Genomic DNA, 25,648 nt, shown 5'->3' with positions numbered 1-25,648 from the left:
ACTGCGTGCTCAAAACCAGCATGCATGGGTGGCCATGTCTGCCTATCCCTGTCTCAAAGAAAGGTAGAGTGTTAAGGTAGAAAAAGCAAGAGAGGAGTCCAGGGGCCTGATTAGAGCACCAAGCACCAAGCCAAGGCTAACCCGTGGGTACTTCTGGCAAGTCACTTGCCCTCTCTAGGCCCTCGTGTTCCTGTCTGTCAAATGAGGAGGTGGGATTTGATGATCTCTCTTATTGCTAAGGGCCAGTCTCTGGGATCAGAGAGGTAGATAAACTCCTAGGTCCTGCTCTCTGAAGTTAATGTCAGCTAGGCCTCTGGCAGGGAGAAACACAGGAAAAGGTGATTATTTTTAATATTTGTTTATTTGGGGGAGGGGAGGCAGAGAGAGCAGGACAGAGGATCCAAAGCAGGCTCCGAGCTGACAGCAGAGAGACAAATGCAAAGCTCAAATCCATAAACCATGAGATCATGACCTGAGCCAAGGTCCCATGCTCAACCCACTGAGCCACCCAGGTGCCCCGGAAAAGTGGTTTTTAAAGAGAGTGAGAGGTTGGTAAAAGGCTTTACTTCCTATTTTACTGTCCATCTCACTCCTACTCTGTTAGCATATTTCTAAGAGAAACATAGAGGAACTTCACAGCCCCTCACCACCTAATCTAAGTTCTCCCTTCCCCAAACCACCCCTCAATTTATTATTATTATTTTTTAAGATTTTATTGTTAGGTAATTCCTACACCCAAAGTGGGTCTTGAACTCACAATCCCAAGACCAAGAGTCCCATGCTTTACTGACTGAGCCAGCCAGACACCCCAGAACCCTTCAAACTTTTAGAACACTGGGTGGTAACTTGGTCGTGGGGGAGGTATTGGCACCTTGGAAAATACTGTGAAAGCCATGGATTTTTTTCCCCTCTCAAAAACTGTGCACAGGCAAATACGATATTCTCCACACGATTTTAGGATCTCAAGTTCTATTTGACTCCCCGCTCTAGAACTTCAAAGGCTGAGGTGGGTTTGTGGGTAAGCAAAAAAAAAAAAAAAAAAAAAAAAAAGCGGGAGGGAAAAGGAGAGGCCCACTCTAGGACCTGTTTCCCTTTCCAGCTCGCTCACATTCCTCCGCCCCAGTCCCGCTGCGCGGCCTCCGCTGGCAGCCGAGGCCCTGGTCTCCGCTCCAACTATTCCAACCATCCTGGGAAGGGTGGGGCGCTCGGCTCTTGGGTCCCCCTCGGTCGCCCCCCTTCCCCACCATCGGTCTCCCCTTCTGCCCCGGTCCCTCCCTTTCTGGGGTGGGGCCAGCCAATGGGCGACGAGATTCCGGGGTTTGGCCCGGGAGCCCGGGAGCTCACCGATTCCCCGCCCCACAGTTCTGGCCACCGTCCCGGTGCGCACGGACGTGGCTCGAGTTTCCTCGGCTCTCCGCTCTTTCTCGCTTTTCCCCCTCCCGCTCTTCTTCCTCTCCTGGGCTCGGGCTCCAGCTCCAGCTCCACCCGGCCGGCCCCGCACGGCTCCGGGTAGTCATGGAGGACACCCAGCTCCATATCATCGAGCAGCCGCTTCCCGGGTACCCCGAAGTCGGGGACCCGGGGTCCTCCCCTACGGGGGCGCCAGCGGCGGAGGAGCCGTCAGGGGCCGGCTCCGAGGAGCTGATCAAGTCAGACCAGGTGAACGGCGTGCTGGTGCTGAGCCTTCTGGACAAAATCATTGGCGCCGTCGATCAGATCCAGCTGACCCAAGCCCAGTTGGAGGAACGGCAGGCGGAGATGGAGGGCGCCGTGCAGAGCATCCAGGGCGAGTTGAGCAAGCTGGGCAAGGCACACGCCACCACCAGCAACACCGTGAGCAAGTTGCTGGAGAAGGTGCGCAAGGTCAGCGTCAACGTGAAGACCGTGCGCGGCAGCCTGGAGCGCCAGGCAGGCCAGATCAAGAAACTGGAGGTCAACGAGGCGGAGCTGCTTCGGCGCCGCAACTTTAAAGTCATGATCTACCAGGTGAGCTGGCGGGAAGGACCGCGCCCGGCCCAGCGTCTCCGGGGCTTGGGGTGGGGGGACCTGCCCGCGGTGCTGCGCTCCCGCCAGCCTGGCCTGGCCCGGAGGACCCACCCTCCTTCCGGCGAGCGCCGCTAGAGACGGGTGGGGTGGGTGGCTGATTTCTGTGGAGCGCGGAGGGGCGCGCTGTGCACCCCGTGCCTGATCACCTAACCCCCTCCTTCGGGTGACAAACTCGCAACCGAGTTAGGGGGCTGGACTCGGGGACGCTCCCCATCACAGACCGCTCCCAGCTCGGCTCTGTCAAGTCTACCTACTTGGCGGAGGTTTTGGGAAAAGCCAGGGGTCCCTGGCGGTCGGTGGGCCCGCTGTAAACCGACACTGGCGGCGCGGCCCGGGTTTGGGGCCTCCGGCGCTGTTCGCCCGATATAGCGGGTGATTCAGGGCTCAGGCACGCACCGGCGGGGGCTGCGCCAGGCGAGGGACGCGACCGCCAGCACACGCCCCCGGACCCCGCGCCCTCGCGTGGGCCTCGGCTACCGCCGCGTCCCCTCGCTGCGATCTGCCCCTGGCCCTCCCGGCACTTTCAGGACCTTGAGGATGCTGGCAGCGCGCCCGAACCCTTTGCCGGATGGAAGCAGGAGCGAGGGGAGGGGGAGCGGGGTGCGTTGTGAGAAGTGCAAGAGGGCCCCGGCCGGTCCCGCAATCTAGGCGCGGAGAATCACCCCGCTTGCCTCCCTGACCGCGTAGCAGCAGGCAGACGTGCGGGAGGAGGCTGGCGCGCCCCAGGCCCCGCCCAGGCCGCTTGTTGCTTCCTATGCACCTCTCCTGGTTTCTCCCGCCCTATTAAAAAACATTTTTTTTTTTTAATCATAACCCCAAATAAACCTGGAAATCTCAGTGTTGCTGGTCCTCTCCGCTTATCTCTCCCCGATCCCATTAGAAGTGGGTCTGAGCTAAGGGCTTGGTGATCTTTGGTGGGGTGGGAATGTGCCCAGTGTCGCCTGCTCTGCTTCCTGCAGGCCTGGTTGCTGTTCCCACCCCAAGGAGGTGAGACCAAGGGGGTGAAGGGGTTAGTCTATGCTCCCTCTGCCCCTTCTTCTCCCTACAGAAGGAATGTAAGGAAAAGGAAGGCTAGATTTCCCACACCCCCTAGGAGAGAAAACCTGTCAGGGATCTGTGGTTTCACTGACTGCACCAGGGCCTGGTCAACCAGGTTCTGAGTAAACCTCTGGGATTCAGTGAGGTCCTTGCCTTGGTCTCTCTAGGAGGAGCTAAGAGAGATGCAGTGTTTGAGACCAGTAGACACAGGGAGAACGGCGAACTGGCACCTGAGGAGGTGGTGTTGGGACAGAGACAGAAGTGGTGCTCTCCCCCTCCTTCCAATGCCCAGGGACTCCTCCCAAGTGGCTCAAGAAGTGAGCCCCCCCCCCCCCCATATAGCACCATCTGGTAGAAAATGTTTGTCTAGAGCTGTTTGCACTTACTCTAACTGCTCCAAGGAATGTGTGTGTGAAAGATTCTTAAAAGAGATTGGATTAGCACGGCGGGGGGGGGGGGGGGGGGGCACTAAGGAAAGAACACCCAGGGGTCCGGGACAGCCAGCCAGCTCTTTTCTCCAGAGCCTTGTGTGCTAGAAGGTTGCCACGAAGGGCTTGGATAGGTTGCCCTCCTCACTCTAAATATCCCAGACCGCAGAACCTGGAAAAGTTCTCAGCCTTGAGGTAAACCTGTCAAAGGTTGAGATGCTGAGAGAAGGGCGGGTACTGAGGAGAAAAACTCCTGTGCAGGGGCCAGTGGCATCTCCATGACTCCCTTTAGCAGCTGGCAGGGTTCTATACGCCTTGTGTCTGTGGGGGTGGGGGAAGGGGGTCTAATCACAGGGTGGCTTTGACTGCATCTGGACTAAACCAGGGCCAGTGGGAGGCAGAAGGCTGAGGCAGAAAGAATGGCACAAGCCGGGGACCTAAGCCCCCAAACCACAGGAGAGATAACTAAGAAATAACATGGTTCCAACCTGGAGAGGAGCTCAGAGGTAAGGAAAAGATTCCAGCAACAGGGGTGGGGCTTCCCTGAAACAGCACTTCCCTGAGCTGCAGAGCAGATGTCCCAGGTAGGGGTGAGGGTGTAGGGTACTGGCTGCTAAAGGAAAGGCAGAGGCTGCTCCTCCCTGAGTCTGGACGCCTGGGAAGAGAATGAGGTAAAAATAGCTTTGTGCCTTGGCAGACCTAATAGGGAAGACTGGGGGCGGCGGCATTTATGGTAGTCAGGCTGAGGGGTAGGATGCTTGGGTGGCCAAGCTGAGAGAGAGGCTTGGAGAAAGGCCTGGGAGAGTGTGAGTTCTCCAGAGTGGCGACAGGGGAGGGGATGCTGTATTCCCCACTGCAGATGTAGGAGGTGATGATGTGGCACTGGGGGCAGGGTGGAGGGGAGAATGAAAGGAGGGAGAAGGCCCCCGCTGTGGGATCAGGTCATCTGGCCTCCTATATTTTCTTCCTGGGGGATAAAGAAAGGAATGACTTATGTGGCTTCACCCCATATTCGAGGAACTGCTAGGCGCAATGAGTTCATAGGTTAAGTTTATGTTTGATCCCCCCACCCCGCCACCATGAAATTCAGCACCCTCCATCCCAGGATATCAGAGCCTCCACCCTGAACCCACTTCTGAGTCATTAGTCCTCTGGCATTTCCCTATCTCCCTAACAAAAACTAGCAGTTTGGCATCCCTTCCTATCAGGTGACACCTGGCTAGGCAACAGCCAGTGAATGCAAAGAGCAAATTCTACTAGCGGCTAGGGGTCAGCGGACTGAGAACTAACTGCTGGGAAGATCAGGCCAGATTGTGGGCACACCACAAACAGGAGGGGTAGTGATCATTAAAGAACCAACTCTTCCTGACAATGATTTGGATACTATTAGTGTTTAGAGCACAGAAAAGGGGGCTAAAATGGAAAGAAACATTTTCTGGAGCAGTTTTGATGGGACAGTGACCTACACATGGACCCATCAGACCTGCTCCAAGGGCTTGAGGATAGAACCAGGAAGCACTTAAGGGATTAAAGCCTCATGGGCTTTAAAGGCGAGGGCACCAAGGCTGGAATGTGGGCTTGTTGGCTTTTCCTCCCAAATCCTAACCTAACTTCTAGCTTCTTCCTGGACTTGAAGCAAATCAGGGCTCCCTCGTTCCAGAAGAACTCATAAGCTTTGTCCCCAAATATTCCAATGTGGGGCTCTTGTCCCTCTCATCCCTCTAAGCCTAGTGGCCACGGAAAGAGTGCTTACCACATCCTTCCTCAAAAAAGCGGAGTTTTTCCTGGTCACTGGCTCCAAAGCAGGAGGGTATTTTGGGAAGCATTCCTAAGACCAAAGGAAAATAATTTTCCTCCCTCTGTTTTTTTCCCTTTCTTTTCTTTCTCTCTCTCTCTCTTTTTTTTTTTTTTTAGTAAGTAAAATGTGACTATTGTAAAGGTCAAAATCAAAAAGGGATGCAATGGCAGAGTAAGCAACTGATAGAAATGAGAGGATACTGTTGCTAGGCAACCTACCTCAGAGATGAGGGGTGGTTTGTTCCATTTTATTGAACCATACTATTGTGAATATTTCATTATTCTGTCATTACAGACTTTTAAGCTGGAAGATACTTCAGAGATCATCAATTTCTGCTCTTTCATTTTGTAGCTGGGGAAGTGGAGGCCCAGAGAGGGGAAGTCACTTGCCTACTGTCGCTGAAGTTAGTGAGGGTCAAAGCGGGGGCAAGAATCCAAATGTACCCCTTCTTCTGCTATATTCTCTGTTCTCCAATTCCTCCTTCCAATCCCGGGCTCTGCAGCAGAAGTCAGGGTGCAGGTTATTCCAACAGAAGATTAGTTCTGGCTCCTTCATTCTGTAAGGGAGATAGCTGCAGAGTTCTGGCACTCAGGCTACTGTGTGTGTGTGTAGATCCACATGTGCACACATACGCAATATTGGCTAAGAGTGGCTAAGGTTGGTGGCCATTAGCTGCTCAGCCTCATAGTGCCGAAGTAGAGGCAATGACCAGTGACAGTGGCCCAATGACAGTGGGAGGGGAGGGGTGCAGAGGACAAGGTGTGGAGCTCCCTGGCCAGTATGGGGGTGTCCCCTGGCATGGACTCTGCATCTAGTTATGACAGGACCAAGCTGGCTTTCTCCTTGGCCTCCCTGTCACTTGCCCCTTCTCCTTGTACTCCACAGGGGTGGGCTGGCATCTGCTGCTTTGTGTTTTTGTGGCTGTAGGCCCCTACCCTGTCACTGGAGTCTGGTGATGCCCCTAACTGTCCCTCTCCCTGACTTCTCTGATGGTCCAAAGCAAGAGTGGCAGCTCAGCCCCTCAGAAGGGAGAATAGGAGCTAACACTAGGTCCCCAGGATGTAGGACCTACATAGGTTCCCACCTGTCATAAAAATAGCTTGGTTTTTTTCCTGATTTCTCTGTGCATTTTGGGCTTTGATATCCCAGGCGTGGGGAGGGGGAGGGGTGGCAAGGGAGGCAAGAGGTGGGGATGTGGCCAAAGGGAAATAGCCAGAACATCCCTCTTCCAAGCCCCTCCCTCTCCTTATCGGGGGTGGCACCCAGTGCCCACCCTGCCCCAGGGGAATAACAAGAACTGGGATCAGCAGCATAGGACTCTGAAGAAAGTGGAGTTGTTCCCCTACTCGCCTTCTTTTTCACTCATCAGAGCCTCCACAGCTAGAGTCAATAACTGTCCTCTTAGAGAACTCCTTTTCCACCCCCAGCAGCCTCTTACCCCCTCACGCCAGCCTTCAATAACATCATCCCAAGACCACAGCTGGGTAGGGATAGAAGGTAGGAGGCCAAGGATGGGACTGGGGAAGATTCTAGAGGGAGGGAGAGAGGCATCTGTTTAAATTGTGTTTATTAATCATGGGCTTGAGTGTGTCCCACTTTCAACCCCAGGGCCCTTGTGATGAAGCATTTAAAATGTGGTTCCTTTCCATCCTAATACATGTTGTACTCCCCTCCCCCTACTCACTAGCTCCAACTCCGCATGCCCACTGAGGCCTCTTTCTCTCAATCCCATCCGCACCCATCTCAAGCCCCATTTAAACCCCTTTTCCTCATCTTAGCCCAAGAAGAAGCTGAAAGCACCCTCTGACCCGGCCACACCCAAGATCGTGCCTTTTGACCTTCTGCCTGAGACTGAGCCCTTTGACCTGAAGCCTGAGACAGTGCCTGAACTCCCACCCTTTGACCAGACGCCTAGGACACTACCCTATTACCCAGAGCCTGTGCCTCTGCCCACCCCAGAGGAGCCAGCAGCCGGTGGGGGCACTTAGGGTCTCTGGGGTGATGTGGGCATGGGGGGTCACTCCAGTCCACCATCAGCTCACTGCTTAGCGGTGGTCAGTGTCCGGATGGCAGGCCTCTTCCAAGCATGGGTGGGTGGCGGGCATGTGAAAACGCTCTCGCATTATGCAGAGTTCAGGGGAATGTGTTGTGTGCAATGGGGTGGGAGGTGAAGGGACGGGGCCCTCCCCTACCTCTTGGTTTCTGTCTTAATAGCAGACACTCCAAACACCATCCTTGAGCTGCATCCAGTGTTGCCCTGCATGAAATTGCATGAAACTGTGCCATGGCTTCTGATTCTCCTTCCCACTCCCCTTCTGACTCCTCCTCTGGGACAGGCCAGCTTGGCTCAAAGCTTCTCTGGAGAGGGCCCTCATGAGGCCCAGGCCTGGGGTCTGTTCTGTGCCCTGTCCACCCCCTCCCTGTAGCTGAGGAAAACATTTACACTGATTTTTTCCATTTTTTTTTAGAAAATGTTTTGCAAAGGGATCCCTTATGTTTGCCAGATCCTGCCTTGGGCGGGGCACCCAAAAGCTGCCAACTCCAAGAGGCCGGATGGAGGGGCATTTTAACTGCCTCTGGCTTGGATCCTTTGGCTTCCCTATAGCACAAGAGTGTTTCCTCAACTTTTTCTTTCTTTCTTCTTCTTTTTTTTCCTCCCATAACCATCCTTCTAAGGAGTCTTTTTAGACGTTCTTTTCCCCCGGTCTCCTCCTCCACGAAATCTTAATACTACAGATATGCTACGTATCTGTGTATGCACCGGGACTCTGAGCACTACAAACTATTGCACTAAAATCCCCCCTCCCCTCAATAATCCATTTCCACCCTCTTGGGGGCAATATTACCCCTGTTGAGAATCCTGCTCTAACAGGAAGGACCCTTTGCCTTTGGTTTCTCTCACCCCTTGTCTCAGCAATCTAAAGTAATGACCCTGAATTTTTACAACTTTCCCTCTCTTCCACCTCTCCCCAAGTCTAGTACCCTCTTCTAACTTAGTCTCTGAGCAGATCCTAGGTCTCTGAATTACCTCTCCAAAGTCGTCTTCTCTGGCCATTCCCGGGCAGAAGTTGGGGACAGAGCTCTAAGCTAAGAAAGGCTCCTGGGGCGCTTGGCTGGCTCAGTCAGTAGAGGATGTGACTCTTGATTTTGGGGTTGTGAGTTCAAGCCCCACGCTGGGTGTAAAGCTTACTTAAAAAAAAAATTTTTTTTTTTTTAAGAAAGAAAGAAAAAAGAAAGGCTCCTACTTATATCCATATGACATTGTCCCCTTTTCCCTGACAAATGTGAATGCCTGGATCAGGCACATAATAGGTGCTCGATTAAATTATAATCATATTACAGTCTTCTTCCTAAGCCAGAAGATCTTCAGTTTATACAGCAGGGTTGGGGAGAGGAGTAGAAGGGGCGGGGAGCCTCCCTGGGGCTCCTGAAACTCACCCTGGACTGGTGCCTTCCTGGGTTGGAGAGCTATGTGTGCTTGGTGGGGGGCAAAGGGATCTATGCATGCTTTTGCTCAGACCTGGTCATTAAAGGTAACTCTGGAAACCAATCCTGTTGGGAGTGGTGGTTTTGTTTAATAAAAACGTGAAAACAGAACACACAGAGACCTCCCCCCCTGCCTGAGGCCCTTCCTTTGGTGAAGGAGCTCTGCCAGGGAAGTAGGGGTGGGACAAGGATGCCTGGCCAGTGTGTGGCCCAGGGTGAGGGGAGGTGCTTTGGAATTGTGTTGGTAGTTGTTGTAGCAACAGGCAGGCTGGGTGGGCCCAAGACAGCACTCCAAGGCTGTGAGTCATAGGGGAAACCTGGCTTGGAAAGGGGGAGAAAAGAGAAAATCCATTAATGGAGGAGAAAAGCTGAAGTCATGGTGGTATACCCTTTCCAGAGCCAGTCTACTGGACACTGTCCAGGGACTAAGGTCGAGTTGTCTCTTCCCTCATCCCCAGGGACGTTCCACCAAGAAGGTAGCTCCTCCGGTGTAAACCATCACTCTGGAGGAGACCTACAACGAATGGGGTTATTATATTCCCACATACGTTTCTGGACTGGGGGAGACACCTCCAAATCCAAGAATAAACCTCCTTTCACTGGGAATACTCCCTGATGTTATATTTGAGACCTTTCAACAGAAACGAGGAAGATGGAATTGGCTACAAGAAGCCTGCAACGCTGTCCCTAGCCCTGTTCACTTCCAAGTTCAGCTGGCAAACACCTTTAATCTAGGAAGCCAGAGTCCAGGAAAACCAGTCAGCTCAGCCTTTAGGGGGTGGGGAGGGACAGGAGTGGGTGTGGGAGGGGGGTATCAGGGATGCTAGGAGTGGGGCAGGGAAACAATGTTGATTTGTTTTCCAGCAGCTGGGACTGTTTCCTGATTATTCCCCGCCCATCACCCTAATCCTTCCCTACCCCATCCACATTGTCTGAGCTTAGTGAAAGGCGGGGTTCTCCACTACCCTTTGGTGGAGCGTGTGTGGGGTTTTAGTCAGACAGGCTTGTGAAGGAGAGATCAGAGCTGAAATGTTTTTGATAGTGGAGCTGCAGGTAAATGCTGGGTGGAGAGGGATGAAGAGGTAGCCCGGAGTTTCGATCATGGAGAGTCGTAGAATGGTGTGTAAAAGAGAGGACTCAAATAGCAGGCAGAGAGACGTGACTGTAAAGAGGGCACCCAAAGGGTACAACTGCAAATTAGAAGGAATGTTAAGACAGGTTGGGACACCCTTATATTGAGATCAAGGAAAACACCCTTCAATGCCTCTGTGAATGATAAGAGGCAGAGGGATGGACAGAATGACTATACCAAGCCAGCTATGGCAGGTGGAGACTACAAGTCCCAGCATGCCCTGAGCCCAGATCACCTTGCCTGCTGGGAGGTGTAGTTGAGTAAAGAGAGCTTGAGGTGGCTTGATGCCCAGCAGTGCTGTGCCCAGTTTGGGAGAAGAGGTGGAGCTAGCTTTCTGTCTTTGTCCTTGCTAATGCTATTGACAGGGAGGGAAGGAAGTTGGGAGGGGGTGTTCCTAGTTTTCAGTGTAAACCAGGAAACTCTGGCGGGGATGTGGATGGGAGGGAAGAGGAAAGAGGTCGGGGGCTGGGGAAGGAATTTCTTTAGCAGGTGGCTCTGAGATACCAAGTGGCGTGTGTGTGTGTGTGTGTGTGTGTGTGTGTGTGTGTGTTATGAGAGGGGTCAACTCATGTTGCCTCATTTTTCTCAGATGGGATTTCCTTACAATTCTGGGAAACAATCTTCAGAAAACCCTTTGCAAAACGACTGTCTCTCATTCCTTCATCTGAAGTCCCTAAAAAGAGTCTGGGCCAAAGAGATCTGGGTTTATGTTTATGTTCTAGGTTGTGCCCTCTTTCCCTTTCTATAATCAGCTTCCCCTACCTTCTTGTGGGGGATGATCCTGGGATTCTGAAATGTTGGCCCAGAGTCAAGACCTTGGAAAATCTTCCCAGAATGGAAAACAGTGTTGGTGCTAGGTACTCCCAGGGGAAGAGGGAAGAACTGGCTCTGAACTCCAGATCTCAGGGAATCTGGGACCACTACCCTATTCCTGTCTCCTTGAGCTCCAGTCTGGGGGAAAAAGAAACAAGAATGGAAAAAGTAATGCTTCCCTTCCATTCTAAGGCTGGGAAGTCAGAACCATTAATGTCCATGTTGGGGAGAAAACATGCTCTTGGCTGCCAGCCAGCCAGCTTCCTCCTCTTTCCTCCTTCAATTTCTACATGGGGGGGGGGGCGGGGAAGGGGGTGAATGACCACTGCTGGAGCAAATCAGTATGTGGAGGTCAAGGGTGGGGAGCATGGGCGCAGCACAGCTCTCCTTCCCTACAACTGGTTCTGAAATTATCTGAGGCCTGGGAAACGCACTCCCTTTATCTTGCCTTCAAGCTACTTACCTGGGGGTCACCTGACACTGGCTGTGAACTCACTCCCTCCTACCTCCACCCCTTAACCGCGTCCCAAACCCCTTTGCGTTTTGGCTTGGCTAGAGCAGTGTGGGACTCCGTGCGCCAGAGGGCGCTCTGCCCATTCCCAAAGTTAAAAGTTGTGTTCCCTGGGACGCAATTGGTAAGGAGTGGTTTTCCTATAAGATGGGGGGATGTAGGGCATAGGACAGGGTTGGAGGGCTGCAGAGATAATCAGCCCCAGCGCAATTACACTACAAGCCAATCTCTGACTGGAAGCTCGGTTCCTCCTCGCCCTGTCTGCATAGTTAACATTCATTCAACACATTTTATTGGACACCGACACAGTGTGTCCAGCTCAGGGTCGAGGCTCTGGGGTTACACCGACGAAGGAGTCAGGCCGATTTCACGGCTACCAGGCCACAGGAGCACCCCCACCCTGCCTCCGGTTCGTCCAGTGTCCCCCACGTCCCTGCCCAACCCTCCACTCTGCCCCTCACCTCTCCGCTCCGCTCTCCTTTTAGGATGAAGTGAAACTGCCGGCCAAGGTGAGCATCAGCAAGTCGCTGAAAGAAGCGGAGGCGCTGCCCGAGAAGGAGGGCGACGAGCTGGGCGAAGGCGAGCGGCCCGAGGAGGACGCGGCGGCGCTCGAGCTGTCCTCCGACGAGGCGGTGGAGGTGGAGGAGGTCATCGAGGAGTCGCGTGCCGAGCGCATCAAGCGCAGCGGCCTGCGGCGCGTGGACGACTTCAAGAAGGCCTTCTCCAAGGAGAAGATGGAGAAGACCAAGGTGCGCACCCGCGAAAACCTGGAGAAGACCCGCCTCAAGACCAAGGAGAACCTGGAGAAGACGCGGCACACGCTGGAGAAGCGCATGAACAAGCTGGGCACGCGCCTCGTCCCCGCCGAGCGGCGCGAGAAGCTCAAGACCTCGCGAGACAAGCTGCGCAAGTCCTTCACGCCCGACCACGTGGTCTACGCGCGCTCCAAGACGGCGGTGTACAAGGTGCCGCCCTTCACCTTCCACGTCAAGAAGATCCGCGAGGGCGAGGTGGAGGTGCTGAAGGCCACCGAGATGGTGGAGGTGGGTGCCGATGACGACGAGGGCGGCGCGGAGCGCGGCGAGGCGGCCGACCTGCTGCGCGGGAGCAGCCCCGACGTGCACACGCTGCTGGAGATCACCGAGGAGTCGGACGCCGTGCTGGTGGACAAGAGCGACAGCGACTGAGCGGACGCGGGGCTCTGCCCAGGAGGCCGCGCCACCCCGCCCCGCCTCTCCCTGCCCCCTTCCCCCCCCCTTCCTCCCCCGCCCCCCCCCCCCCCCCCCCCCCCGCCCGGAACTTTCTCTATCGCATTCTCTGTCGGCCCCAAACGGGCTGAGATATTTCTAAATTGACAACGCCGCCCCTCCAGGTGCACCCCTCCAAGTCTTAAAGCTGTTAAGATGGGAGAGGGAGGCAGCCTCTTCTACGAACAGCCCCAATTTGGGCATAGTCTGGGTGGGAATGGAGAGGGGGAGTGATCCGTGTCCTGGTCATCCAAGTCAGGGATCTTAAAGGAAATTGCTGTCATTTCCATGGTTGCCCCCCCCCCCCTTTGGGGTAGGCTGCCTTCCCCCTAACCTCCACCTCACACTCACAGCCAACTGCTGTCATTCCTGCTCACTGAGCTCTTTTTTCCTCATCCTGATCCCTGGAGACTTCAAAGCCAAAGTTACCATAAAAGCAAAGAGTGAATCTCAAAGAGGACCCTTGCCCACACGGAAGCCCCATACTGGAAGGACTTAAAAAGCAGCTTTTGGGAGAACCTGGGGCAGTGGGGGAAGAAGGCAGAGTGAGCTGTGATTCTGGAAAGAGAGTCTAGCACAGGTGGTATCTGTAAAGCGTCCCAACAAGGAAGCCTGGAGCTAAGTACCACCCTGGGGAAGGAGGGCGCTGGTGTGGAGAACACTTACATGTTTATGCATCCGCAGCAGCAGCACATGGCTATGGCTTTAGGAAGGAGAATGGGAAATAGTAGAAAGTGGAAATGGGTGAAGAGAGGAGAATTCTCCTCATTAGCAGCCTGAGGAACACAGGACGAGAATCCCATGTTAGAGGGGTTCTCAGAGGACAGCAGGACAATTTTCAGAAAAAGGAGGGAGGACAGTTATGAGAAAGCAGTGATCCAAAGGGAAGACAGAGGGAAGCCTCACCTTTGTCCCTTAAATGAGATGTGAATGGTGGCGCCCCTTGTGGCAGCCCATGTCTCAAAGTCCAGAAAAGGAGGGTCCCAGAAGGGGGCAGCACCAGACTGTGGAGAGCTGGGAGTTAGGAGGGAGGCAGCCAGGAAAAGAGAGCAAGGTGCAAACCGCCAGGGCACCAAACCGCCAGGGCACCAAGCTGAGAGCTGGAGGGGCGAAGGGGAGGAGAGTGTATGGAGCAACCCAGCCTTGGCTCACTCCTGGCAGTTTCTTCTCAAGATCCTTCCCTAGAGCTAGTATCGGAGCTGCAAAACTTGTCAAGCCCTCCTTACCCTTGTGGGTGCTTCTCCTGAATCGGTGGTGGTGACAGGGATGCTACTTCCAGTCCGAAAGCCTGATTTCTGTAGTCCCCTGACAGGTTCTTCTCTGGACACTTCAGTACTCCCTGTTCCTCCCCAGTAAAGGTGGCTTGTCAGAAGGTAGGACAACTCCCTTCCCCCTCAAGCCCAGCCCAGAGAGAGCTGAGGGCTTCCTTCTCCCCCACCTCCTCTGCCTCCTCTTCCCTGCTCTGCTTTATAGAATTGCAGCTAATTGTTTTAAGGGGTGGAGGGAGGGAGCCTGGGGACACAAACTTTTTTTTTTACAATACAAAGCTTTGCTTCTCTCCCCTCGTTTTCTTGGTTCCCTTCTCTCTTCTGGACGGTTGGAGACTCTTCAGCTGAGGGAGGATGGGGATTGTGGGACAAGGTCCCTTGGTGCTGATGGGCTGAGGGGCCTGAGTTGTGGGCAGATACAGTTTCCTGTGGGCTCTGGGGAGCCTGTCATGTTGCTGTGTCCTGGTGAGCAGCCCGACCAATAAACCTGCTTTTCTAAAAGGATCTGCGTTGGATTATATTCTCTGAAGGCAGTTACATAGGCTCAGTTGCAGAGGACAGGAGGGGGCCAGGGAGGGGAAAAGGGAGACGACTGTTGGTTTAAAGTTATTTATTTATTTATCTGTTTAGGTGGAGGCGGGGGAGGGAGAAAGAGAATCCCAAGGAGGCTCCGCACTGTCAGTGCAGAGCAAGACGCGGGGCTTGAGCTCACCAACGTGAGATAGTGACCTGAGCCAAAATCAAGAGGTGGATGCTTAACTGACTGTGCCACCCAGGTGCCCCACAGACAATTGGTTTAAACCTGCCTCATTTGGCCTGGGTGGGGAGTGGGAGTGGGGTGTTACCATCATCCCTGTTTTTAGAGATGAAGAAACACAGGGTGACTCATCTAAAGTCAAGTACCCGGTAAAGTCAAGTCCCCGGTAAGTGGCAGAGCTGGGATTATAAACCAGGCAGCCTAGTTCCACAGTCTGACTGATAAGAATCTATAACCCTGTACTGTCTAGATAGATCCACTTCCCTGATGTCAAGGCATTAGCCCTCCAGACACACTCAGTTACTCTACTCAGTTTGAGCTTCCTCCCAAATGTACATTTCCAGATCATAGGCCTAGAGGAGGCAGTCTGGGGAGGGGAAAAATCAGAGGCCCTGACTCAGAGGGCTGCCTGTCCTAGAGAAAGGATTCCAGTCCATGTTATATGTGCCAGTCATAGTCACACAGCATATTTAATTCTCCCCCAAATCCTGGGATGGGCACCGATTTCACTGTGCAGCCTCTCTTCCCCATGAGCAAGCAGCCTGCTCTACCTTGTCCACAAGTTATGGGTTTCCTCGAGCAAGGGACTCAAATCATCACGTGCGTTCTGCCCGCATCAGAATCACCCTAATGAAAATACCTTCATTCCTGGGGCTCCAACCCAGCCTTCTGCCACTACCTCAAACAAGCTGGGTCCTTCCTCATGAGCCATGCATTTGACTCCCCTGCCCCTGCCCCCAGCAACAAGCACAGTGGAGTCTGGAGTTCTAAATCTCCCAGAAAGGGTTGGCTTCCCACCAAAAGAAATGAAAACTGATGCTGAAAATTCAGAGCACGGGAGCCTGGAAACTTCCCTCCTGCCAGGAGAGGGTCCTTCTTCCTCTGGGATCCAGATGTACAGCTGTGAGAAGCAGGGAATGATGTCAGGACCCCAGCTATGGAATAATAAGGACAAGGGAAACCAGAAAAGCCCTGGGGTAGTGGGGCCATCATTTACTTCTCCTACCTACAGTAAAGCACCTGACACACACAAACCCCTTTCCTTCTAGAAGCCATGCCCCTCACTGGTCCACCAGCAGCAGAATGACTCTGCTGTACCTTCCCTACCCAGTGTTATTCCGGGCACCACTTTGTTAAGAGCAGTCCTAATTCTCTGAACAGCCACATTTCTGCTGGCTCCTGCTCCATGGCATTCCTTCTTTACATAACAGTGTGGGGCCGAAACTTCCTTGAATCAGAATTTACTCCTTTTCCTCTTCCCTTGCTGCTGAGGGGAGGAGGAGGGCTGGTTTCAGGCACTGATGAGAGAGTCAACTGCCTACCAATCGGATTTTATGGAATTCCAAGGTCCCACAGCTACAAAGCCCTTTTTCCCCCAACCGGTCATGAACTTGCCCACCCATCATTAGCAGTATTTCCATGGGTTAGAAGCAGACAATAAACTAGGGGTATTGTCTCTCGAAGGATCCCATCAAATGTGACCCAGGATCAAAGGAAGTTCCTGTACAGTCTCAGATTGAGTTATCAGGTCTCTAAATGGTACCTTCAAAGTCCTATTCCAAAGAGGTAACTTTTCATTGGGGTCAGAAGGAAACAGCTGTAGTCAGTCTTAGACTGGTCCAGACCTTCATCTGCTCCCACCCAGAGTATTTGAAATGACTTTAGATTCTCTTTCCAGGGCGCCTGGGTGGCTCAGTCAGTTGATCTTCTGACTCTTGGTTTTTGGCTCAGGTCATTATCCCAGGGTGGTGGGATTGAGCCCACATCATGCTCCACTCTGAGTGTGGAGTCTGCTTAAGAATCTCTCTCCCTCTGCCCCTCTTCCCTGCTTATGCATGCACTCTCTCTCTCTCAAATAATAATTTAAAAATAGATTATTTTTCCAATCCATTCTCCACACTACTGCCAGACAGAGATAGAATAAGTAAAGATAGAGGAATATATATATTTTCCCTTTATTTTAGAGAGAGAGAGAGAGAGAGAGAAAGAGCAGGGGAGAGGGGCGGGGGAGAGAGAGAGAAAGAGAGAGAGAGAATCTTAAGCAGGCTTCAAGTTCAGCACAGAGACTGATGCTGGGCTCGATCCCATGAGCCTGGGATCATGACCTAAACCAAAACCAAGAGTCGGATGCTCAAAAAACTGAGCCACCCAGGCACTCCAAGAAATATAAATATAAATATATAAATATATATATATATAAATGTATATATTTGTATATATAAAAATACATATATACATTTTTTAACATTTATTTATTTTTGAGAGAGACAGAGTGCAAACCAGGGAGGGGCAGAGAGGGAGATAGAATCCAAAGCAGGTTCCAGGCTCTGAGGTGTCAGCATGGAGCCCAATTCGGGGCACAGACTGAGAGAGAGGGAGAGAGAGAGGGAAGCAGGGCTCACCCGAGGTAGGGCTGAAGCTCACCTGATGCGGAACTCGAACTCATGAATCATGAGATGATGACCTGAGCCAAAGTCAGATACTTAACAACTGAGCCACCCAGGTGCCCTGTTCTGTTTTGTTTTTTAAGTTTATTTTTATTTATTTCGAGAGAGAGAGAGAGAGAGAGAGCAAGCAGAGCGGGCAGAGAAAGAGGGAGACAGAATCCCAAGCAGGCTCTGCACTGTCAGCACAGAGCCCGATAGGGGGCTCAAACTCACAAACGGTGAGATCACGGCCTGACTTGAAACCAGCAGTCAGACGTTTAACTGACTGAACCACCCAGGTGCCCCTCCACTGTATTTGTTTTATTAATAATCAGATTTTCCCCATGTGCTGGTAAAGATGGTCATCAATAACTTCAGGCTTGTGGCTTAACAGCTAAACAACCCTCGTTAAGAGGGTTTCTTTCCAAATCCTTCTGGCCAGAATCACAGATATGATGTCCGTTGGCCCTGTTAGGTCATAGATCCAAACCACTGTGCCTCTGACCAAATCTAGGGTATGTATCACTTCTAGAACCGTGGAATAGAGAGTGAGAAAGGCTGATTTCCCAAATGAAAATTGGGTTGCTGTTATCAACAGACAGGGGAGAGGATGATAGGCCGACAAAACAACAGATGTTCTTTCCCAGTGATCTGTTTGTGATACTGTGCTAGGAGCCAAGAACTAAAAAAAAAACAACACATCTAGCTCTTGATTTTAAAGGGTTTGCAATTAGTGGGAAAGGCAGATGTACAAAAGAGCTCAAAGAGACGACTGTAAGAGAGGTAAAGCAAAATGCAATGGCAATACACTGGCAAGGGATTAATCCTGCTTGGGGAATATGGGGACATTTAAAGTAGGAAGGTGGCTTCTAAGCTGCTATCCTAAAAATGGGTAGGATTTCAAATAGATGTTGCTAGAGAGCTGAGACAGTATTTTAGATGATTTTTGTGTCACCAGAGCCTAACAGTGTCTCAAATACAATCACAGTGGTTAATGGTTCTTTGGTTGAAAATATAAGAAAAAAAAAAAAAAAAGACATTGGCCAAATGGGAAAAAGGAGCGTATGTTGGAAGGCTGCCAAGATACCCTGTGGACTCCAAGGAATCACTGAATGGCTAAGTTAGGAAGAATAGGCATCAGGGCATCTCCAGGGACTTCTGAGAGGGAGTTGATGGATAGGCTTCTCTAACATGCTGACATTAATGGAACTCCACTCTAAGGGCTCCCAGGTTCTATGCCTCTCAGTTTCAAATTCCAGATTCCTGGCAAAGAAAATCTGATTAAGGCAATTAACATCCGTGTTCATCCTGGATTTAATAATCTATGGCCAGGAGGAAAGGATCATGTAATACAGACGTGGCTGAAAGGACCCATTTCAGTATATGATTGCAAGTGGGGAGAGGAGCAAGCCCCAGGAAAGGAGGACTTGTTGAGAGCCAGGCAGGACCCAAGAGATAGCCATTAACATTGTAGGTACTCAGAAAGTGGTAATTAAGTGAAAGCAGTGATGTGGACAGGGAAAGTTCTCCAGGCAAAGGGAACAGTGTGCAGAAAGGCAAAGAAGGCAGGAAAGCAGAAGGCATAACCAAAGAACAGTTAATAGAATTATGGAATGTTGGAACTGAAAGAGGTTTTGTTTTATAGATGAGGCAACAGTAAGAATCATTTTACAGAGGAAGTTTCTGCAGACCCAGGAGATAAAGTAATTTATCTGCACCTAATAAGACTCAGCACAAAAGAGTTGTCAGAAGAGAGGTGTTCCTTTGAGGTGCTAGGAATAGATGAGTTTGCCAAGGGAGGGGGGTCAGAGGGAGAAAAGGATGGAATTTAGAATTAAAAGCAGGAGTGCTGGGTGGCTCAGGTGGTTAAGCGTCCAGCTCTTGATTTCGTCTCAGGTCACGATCTCACGGTTCATGGGTTCAAGCCCTGTGTAGGGCTCTGCACTAACAGTATGGTGACTGCTTGGGATTCTCTCCCTCTCTCTCTGCCCCTCCCATGCTTTCTCTCTCTCTCTCTCTCTCTCTCTCTCTCTCTCTCTCTCTCTCTCTTACAATAAGTAAATAAATTAAAAAAAAAGTTAAAGGCAGAAGTGCCCAACCTTAGGAAGTCGTGGGGATGGTGGGGTGGGGGCAGCAAAGTGGACCATGGATGGTCAGAGAGGGATAAAGGACATCTTTCTGGGTAAGGCACTTCCATAAACATTATCTCAGGTAATTCTGATGGGTATTGGATGTTCCTCTGCTCAGAAAAGTCCCTGCCCTTTTCTTCCAGGGCTGTGTCTCTGCTGGGTGACCAGGACCCCTGCCCCTGTTCACAGCTGCCTTGTCAAGATGGATATCTGGTCCTTTCTGGGCCAATGAAATCCTCTATGCCATCAATTTAGAATTTTGAACCAACAGCCACAGAGACTGAACATTTTCAGCAGCAGCCTCAGGTCAGATTAAAGGAAAGGTAGAGCTTTAGTGAGATGTTCTACAAAACCCCTCTCTGGTGAGTTTCCTGAAATTGCTCTTCCCAAGGTGTGGCTGTTCAACTCTTTATTGAAATTTGGAAGCCATCTCAGTTTCTTTCTGATAAGTCTCTCCAATTTTGTGATTTTTTTATTTTGCGTAAGATAATAATAGCTAACATAAATTGAAGGGGTGCAGTGAGCCGGATGCTATATTGAATGCTTTGCTTGTTACCTCATCTAATCATCATAACAACCTATGAGGGAGATGCTCTCATAGTTCCTATTTCGTTGATGAGGATACTCATCAACCTCTCTAATGAGTCTCAGAGAGGTTAAACAGCCAGCCCAGGGGCACATTGCTGCATAGGTGGGGTGCCTGAGCAGGGGACCCTGCCAGGATCTGGCTTTTACCTGCCATGCTTCACAGTTAACTTGAGAGTATCTTCCAATCAAAAACATTTTATTCTTTTATTTAAAAATATTTTAGGGGCGCCTGGGTGGCTTGGTCGGTTAAGCGGCCGACTTCAGCTCAGGTCACGATCTCGTGGTCGTGAGTTCGAGCCCCGCGTCGGGCTCTGTGCTGACAGCTCAGAGCCTGGAGCCTGTTTCAGATTCTGTGTCTCCCTCTCTCTCTCTGCCCCTCCCCTGTTCATGCTCTGTCTCTCTCTGTCTCAAAAAAAGAAAAAAAAAAACGTCAAAAAATTTTTTTATTTTTTCTGAAGTAATCTCTGCACCCAATGTGGGGCTCAAACCCACACCCCCGAGATCAAGAGTCGCATGCTCCACCAACTGAGCGAGCCAGGAGCCCCATCAAAAACATCTTAACACAAACTAACCCAGGTCAGAATCATGTTCTCTATTTGAAGACGTGGGTGCTGAGTCTCGGAGAGGGTAAGGAACGTGCCCAGGGCTCCACAGTTTATTCTGTGTCAAAGCCAGGATTCAAACCCAGGGTGTCTCACGTTAGCTCCATTAGCTTTCTGGTTAATGCAATGGCTTCTATGGACTGCTGCAATGGGCAAGGGAGGAAAATACGTCGAGGAGAGAGGAGGGGAAACGGTTGATAGTACCACATTCTGTAGCAAAGTTAAATAAAATGGCAAAAAGAAGACATTAGCTTTAAGAGGAGATTCTTGGTGGCCCTCAAGAGCACAGTCCTATGGAGAAAGAGGGCAGAAGCCACTTTGGTAGCACAAGCGGGGGTGGGGACATGGGGAACATGATGGGAAAGAGGGATAACTTGAGGGTCGAGATAGGAAAGAAGGAATATCTTCAGAGACAGAAGTGAAGAATAAGTGGAGAAGGTCAGGAGGCAGAGGGGAATTGATAAAACTCAGAGAGGGGAAGAGTGGGACCAAGAGCACTTCTATTTGTTCAGTAAGTCTTTATTGAGCACCTAGTATATGCCCAGCACTGAGGAGGCAAGGGAGCAGCAAACAGGTAAGATCTGTTTTCCTGGAACTGACAGATAAGAGACTGTATACAGGTAAATAAAATGGCGAGTATGATAAGAGTTCCACAGGAAATAGCACATAGTGATTAACACTCTGGGAGCAACTGTAGATGGGAGTAGTTAGACAAGGCTTCTCTAAGCAAGTGAGACCAGTAGGGTGAGGAGGAACTAGTTGTGCCAAAGCTGGAGACGGAACAAGAATGGGATGTGCAAAGGCCCTGAGGTGGGAAAGGGACTAGCTGGAATTTAGTGGGCAGGAGGCAGGTTGGTGGGATAGGCAGGGCCTTGACAGGAATGAGAAAAAGCAGAACTCCTTTATCCTAAACCCTATGGGAAGCCACTGAAGGGACCGAATGACATGAATGATATTTTAAGCAGCACAGGGAAAGAGCTTAGCCTTGCAAATATTGAGGAGGGAGGACTGTTCTTCAGACAGGAGGAAAAAGAGATGCTCTTTTCTCTTATTTGAGTGAGGGGGAGTTGGGCAGTCCTGGTGAGCCTTTCTGTTGCCGAGCCCCACGGGGGTCCTATCACATACACAGATTGCCTCGTGCCTCCTTTGGTCACTGCAGTGACTCGCCACCCATTTACCACCCCCGAGATTCTTGTCTGAATCTCTTCTTTGCCATGCCTTCTTCTTGCTTTAGAGTTCAACTGCTAATTCCTCCAGGGAAGAGGGAGTAAATAAAGTTTCTAGAACTTTACAAAGCCTGATCAGTCTCAGTTCCTGATCTAGCTTATAGTTCCTGAGTCTCTCTGAAGAGATCAATGGAAACTTATCCTTCCTACCCATCGCTATGTAACAAACCACCCAAAAACTTACTGGCTTAAAACAACGACAACATTTATTTTGCTTATGAATTTGTAATCTGTGTAAGGTTCAGTAAAGACGACTCACCTCTGCTTCACTTGGCCTCTGTTGGGGTGGCTTGAAAGATGGGGGGCTGGAATCATCTGGAGGCTGCTTCCATTCATGGCTGATGCCTGCTGTCGGCTGGGCCTTAGCTAGACTGTTGGCCAGAACACCTTCATGTGGCCTCTACGCGTAGCCTGGGCTTCCTCACAACACTTCCAAGGGCGAGTGTCCCAGGGAAAGAGTCAGGTGAAAGCTATATCGTGTTTTATGGCCTAAACTCAGAAGTCACGCAGCATCATTTCCACTGTGTTCTATTTATTAGAAGTAAGTTACTGAGGGAGTGGAAGCAGACTCTTCCTTTAAATGGGAGAAGTATCAAGGAATTTGTAGACATGTTTATAAACCACCATATGCTTGAACGAGCCGGGGCTGGGATTCTGCCTTTATTCATTTGTTGGGTGGAGGGTGGGAGCCTCACTTTTCCTCTCCTTTAAACTCTTCCTTGGGGATCCAGGAGGAGGGTTAAGCCTGGGGATATAGTCAAGAAAGAGCAGCTATTCACGTTCTTGAATCAGACTCACGTAGATTTCAATCCTGTCTCTGCCATTTACCAGCTTGATGTTTTTGGGTAAGTCACTTCACCTTGGGTAAGCCTCATCTTCTTAATCTGTAAAATCACAGTATCCTCCTCATGGGGTCATTATAAGGATTGAGTTAATAGATGGGTTACATAATACATGTTCAGAGCAGTGGCTAGTTCATAGTAAATACTCCGTGGCTAGCTATTACTGATATGATTATTCAAAATATGTTTATTAATATTCAATTCATGCTTCGGTGAGTTCTAGCCCAGAACTGGGCTAGATGCTAGCTGCTGGAATTATGAAAATGAGCACGAAGGGGGTTCAAGCTTCTAGGAACCTACAGCTCGGGGGGGATATGTTTGTTTTGTTTTTGTTTTTGTTTTTAAGAAATCTCTACACCCAACATGGGGTTTGAACCCATGACCTCGAGATCAAGCGTTGCACACTCACGGACTGAGCCAGCCAGGCACCCCTGGGATATGTTTTAAGCATGTAGGCAGAGTCCAGGCTTTGGAGTCAGCCAGACCTGGTTCTCATTCTGAGTTCGTCCGTAGTTTCTAGCTGTGGGACTTTGGACCAGTCTTTCACTTTCTCAGCCATAGTTTTCTCAGTTGAAAATGAGAATTACAAAAGTACCTGCCTCACTGGGGTTCTGGTGAGGATCAAATACAATAATCTACATAAAAAGCTTAGCATAATTCTTGGAACATGGTAATTACTTAATACATGTTAATTATTAATTTTGTGTATCAGGAAGTAGGCTAATGAAGTACAAGGTGAAGAATGCTGTACTAAATGGGGCATACAACCTGTTAAAGGAGTCCAGAAGAAGAGATTAACTTTGCCAGGAAGAATCTCGGAAAGCCCTGAAGAGGTAATGTTGGAACTGCACTTTGAAGAGTTTCCCGGTTGTGAATGAGGAAAGAGGAGGTATTCCAGGAGGCGGGAAGCAGATCTACAAAAGCATGAGGTAACAGAAGGCGTTGACATGTTTGGAGGAAGGTGATAAATTCAGTTTGGGAGTTTAAGGTGTTGTTATGGCGGGAAGGAGGCTGGAAAAGAAAGTTCAGGTCAAAGCATTGGCTCACGTGGGAGAAACTGCCATCTGTAAGCTGGGGGGATTCTGTAGAGGGTGGAGAAAAGCCAGTGGCTGGGCTGGAGAGAGGTTTTATAGGTGGAACAGATAGGCTTAGGGGTAGATTTTATATGTGCATGTGGGGGAGGGCAGTGAGGGAAACGATGGCCATCTGCTGAGGAGTCAGGGGAAGAGGCCAGGGTTTGAGTGGGTGGAACAAAGCTATGGGATGGGGAGTCCAAAAACCTGGCTCCAAACCCACCTGGTATACCTCTGAGTACCTCTGTGACCTTGAGAACATCACACTATTTTGTCCTCAGTTTCCTATTGGTAAATAATATGGCTTCTTCTATTTGCTACACGTAATTATTGTGAAAAAGAAGAGAAGTAATGAGTCCGTAGGTGCTTTGTATGCAGTAAATAATGCAACAAATATCAGACCCATCAGTCAACTGCATGGAATAGTACAGCTAAAGCAGAGTTTAGGTGAGATGGAAGGTAAGGGTATCTGTTCTGTGGTGAAATAAACACAGTGATTGATAACACACACAAACATGCACATCAGATAAATTCAGTAATTTCCATACTGGGCTGGGTCTACAGGAGGGCAATGGGTAACTCAATTCCACCATCAGCAACTTTACCACTTGTGCTTGTAGGTGTTCTCACCTCTCACTTGGATTATTTAAGGTGGTCCTAAGATCCAAATCGGGAGTCTTTGGCTGGGCTTCAGGTATCTGGGCAGCCATCAGAATTTGTGCGTAAAAGTCATGCTGTGTATTTTGGGGGCTAGAATCCATAGTCTCCAGCAGACTCTCAGAAGGATCTGTAATGCTCCCCCCCTCCCCAAAGGTTAAGAGTCATTGATTTTCTCATCAGAAATTAAGAATAACCATTCTTGGGGTGAAGAACTGGTGGCAGAAGGCAACAGATGTTCATTTTTAATTTTTGAATTTCCTGAACTGTATGATTTTTTGAACCATGAACATGTTTCATTAAAACACGAAATGAAAAGTTTCACTGAAAAAAACTTATCGGGGGTTATCTTATCTGGATGGTGCCATAACCATCTTTCATCTTTACACCTTTTTGTATTAAACACAATAAGTACGAATATTAATAGCTGTGATTTAAAAAAATCCTGATAGGGGAGTCTGGGTGGCTCAGTCAGTTAAGCATCCTCCTTCAGCTCATGTCATGATCTCACAGCTGGAGAGTTCAAGCCCCGCATGGGGCTCTGTGCTGACAGCTCAGAGCCTGGAGCCTGCTTCAGGTTCTGTCTCCTTCTCTCTCTGCCCCTTCCTTGCTCGCGCTCTCTCTCTCAAAAATAAATGAACACTAAAAAAAATTTTTTTTTAAGGAAAAAACCCTGATAGTGACAGCACGTGCGCATGGGCGCACACACACACACACACACACACACACACACACACACACCATTCCATTATGCAAAGTACATCCCCTATTTTGTAAGATAAAATGTCTGTATTTCCTATAAACTACTGGCTTCGATGCAGTAAAACTTGGATTTGAAATAGACGGGACGAAAAAGAAAAAGACAGGCAATTTCAAGTATTTCAGCTCAGACCTATAAAAATAATGTGTACATGTGTCAATCCTCTTATGCACTGTCGTCTGCCTTCTTGTGAACCCGCCAATGTGCGAGCCGTTGGCGTTTGATGCTTGAAGCGGCGGAACGGAGGGCAGGGTTAAATCCACTACCCTCTCCCCACGCACTCTAGTAATTACTCTATTTCCACGTCATGTTTCCGGGTGTGTGTGTCCCGACTCACGCAGAAACTGAAGTTCAAAGCAGGCGGGAGTCACCCATGTTCTTTTTGCTGTCCCCAGAAACCCAGTTCAGGCGTTGGGCCCCCTGAGGATCTGGCGATACCTGGGGATTGTCTAACTGGTTGATTCCCACGTGGTAAGTGGCTCGCAACCTCGCCCCCACGTGGAGGCAAGAGCTGGGAAAAGGGAGAGCGGGCAGAAGAGAGCCGCATCAGGGGCATTTAAAGTGTCCTGACGTCACGCATTGCCAGGAACTCAGCTGAGTTTTCAGCAGGACATTCCGGTCATTTTCCCTCCCTCCCCCCGGGTTTCTGTGCCCAAGGCCGCGGCTCCCTCTCCGCTGTAGCGGAGGGAGGAGCACTAAGCGCTCGGAACAGCCATAACTGGGGCGTTCCCAGTCTACTCTTGGCTCCGCCCTTCCACCCCAGAGGCTCTCCTCATTGGTTAGCGGGTGGGGCTTCGGGTGTACTGTACTTGCACCAGTGC

At 50.5% G+C, this 25,648-nt stretch overlaps 1 protein-coding gene across 1 annotated transcript; it reads left to right on the top strand.

Annotated features, from left to right (window-relative positions):
• The first annotated feature begins 1,298 nt into the window (after nt 1–1,298).
• CAVIN1 (caveolae associated protein 1) lies at nt 1,299–14,271 on the top strand. Its single transcript, XM_040497602.1, has 2 exons — nt 1,299–1,986; nt 11,738–14,271. The coding sequence occupies exons 1-2, from the start codon at nt 1,516–1,518 to the stop codon at nt 12,437–12,439; spliced, it is 1,173 nt and encodes a 390-aa protein (XP_040353536.1). The 5' UTR covers nt 1,299–1,515; the 3' UTR covers nt 12,440–14,271.
• The last annotated feature ends 11,377 nt before the right edge of the window (nt 14,272–25,648 follow it).

Source organism: Herpailurus yagouaroundi, unplaced genomic scaffold, assembly GCF_014898765.1.
Source record: "Herpailurus yagouaroundi ecotype Mexico unplaced genomic scaffold, PumYag 189, whole genome shotgun sequence".
Taxonomy (NCBI): domain Eukaryota; kingdom Metazoa; phylum Chordata; class Mammalia; order Carnivora; family Felidae; genus Herpailurus; species Herpailurus yagouaroundi.
This window is presented reverse-complemented; position numbering and strand designations above follow the sequence as displayed.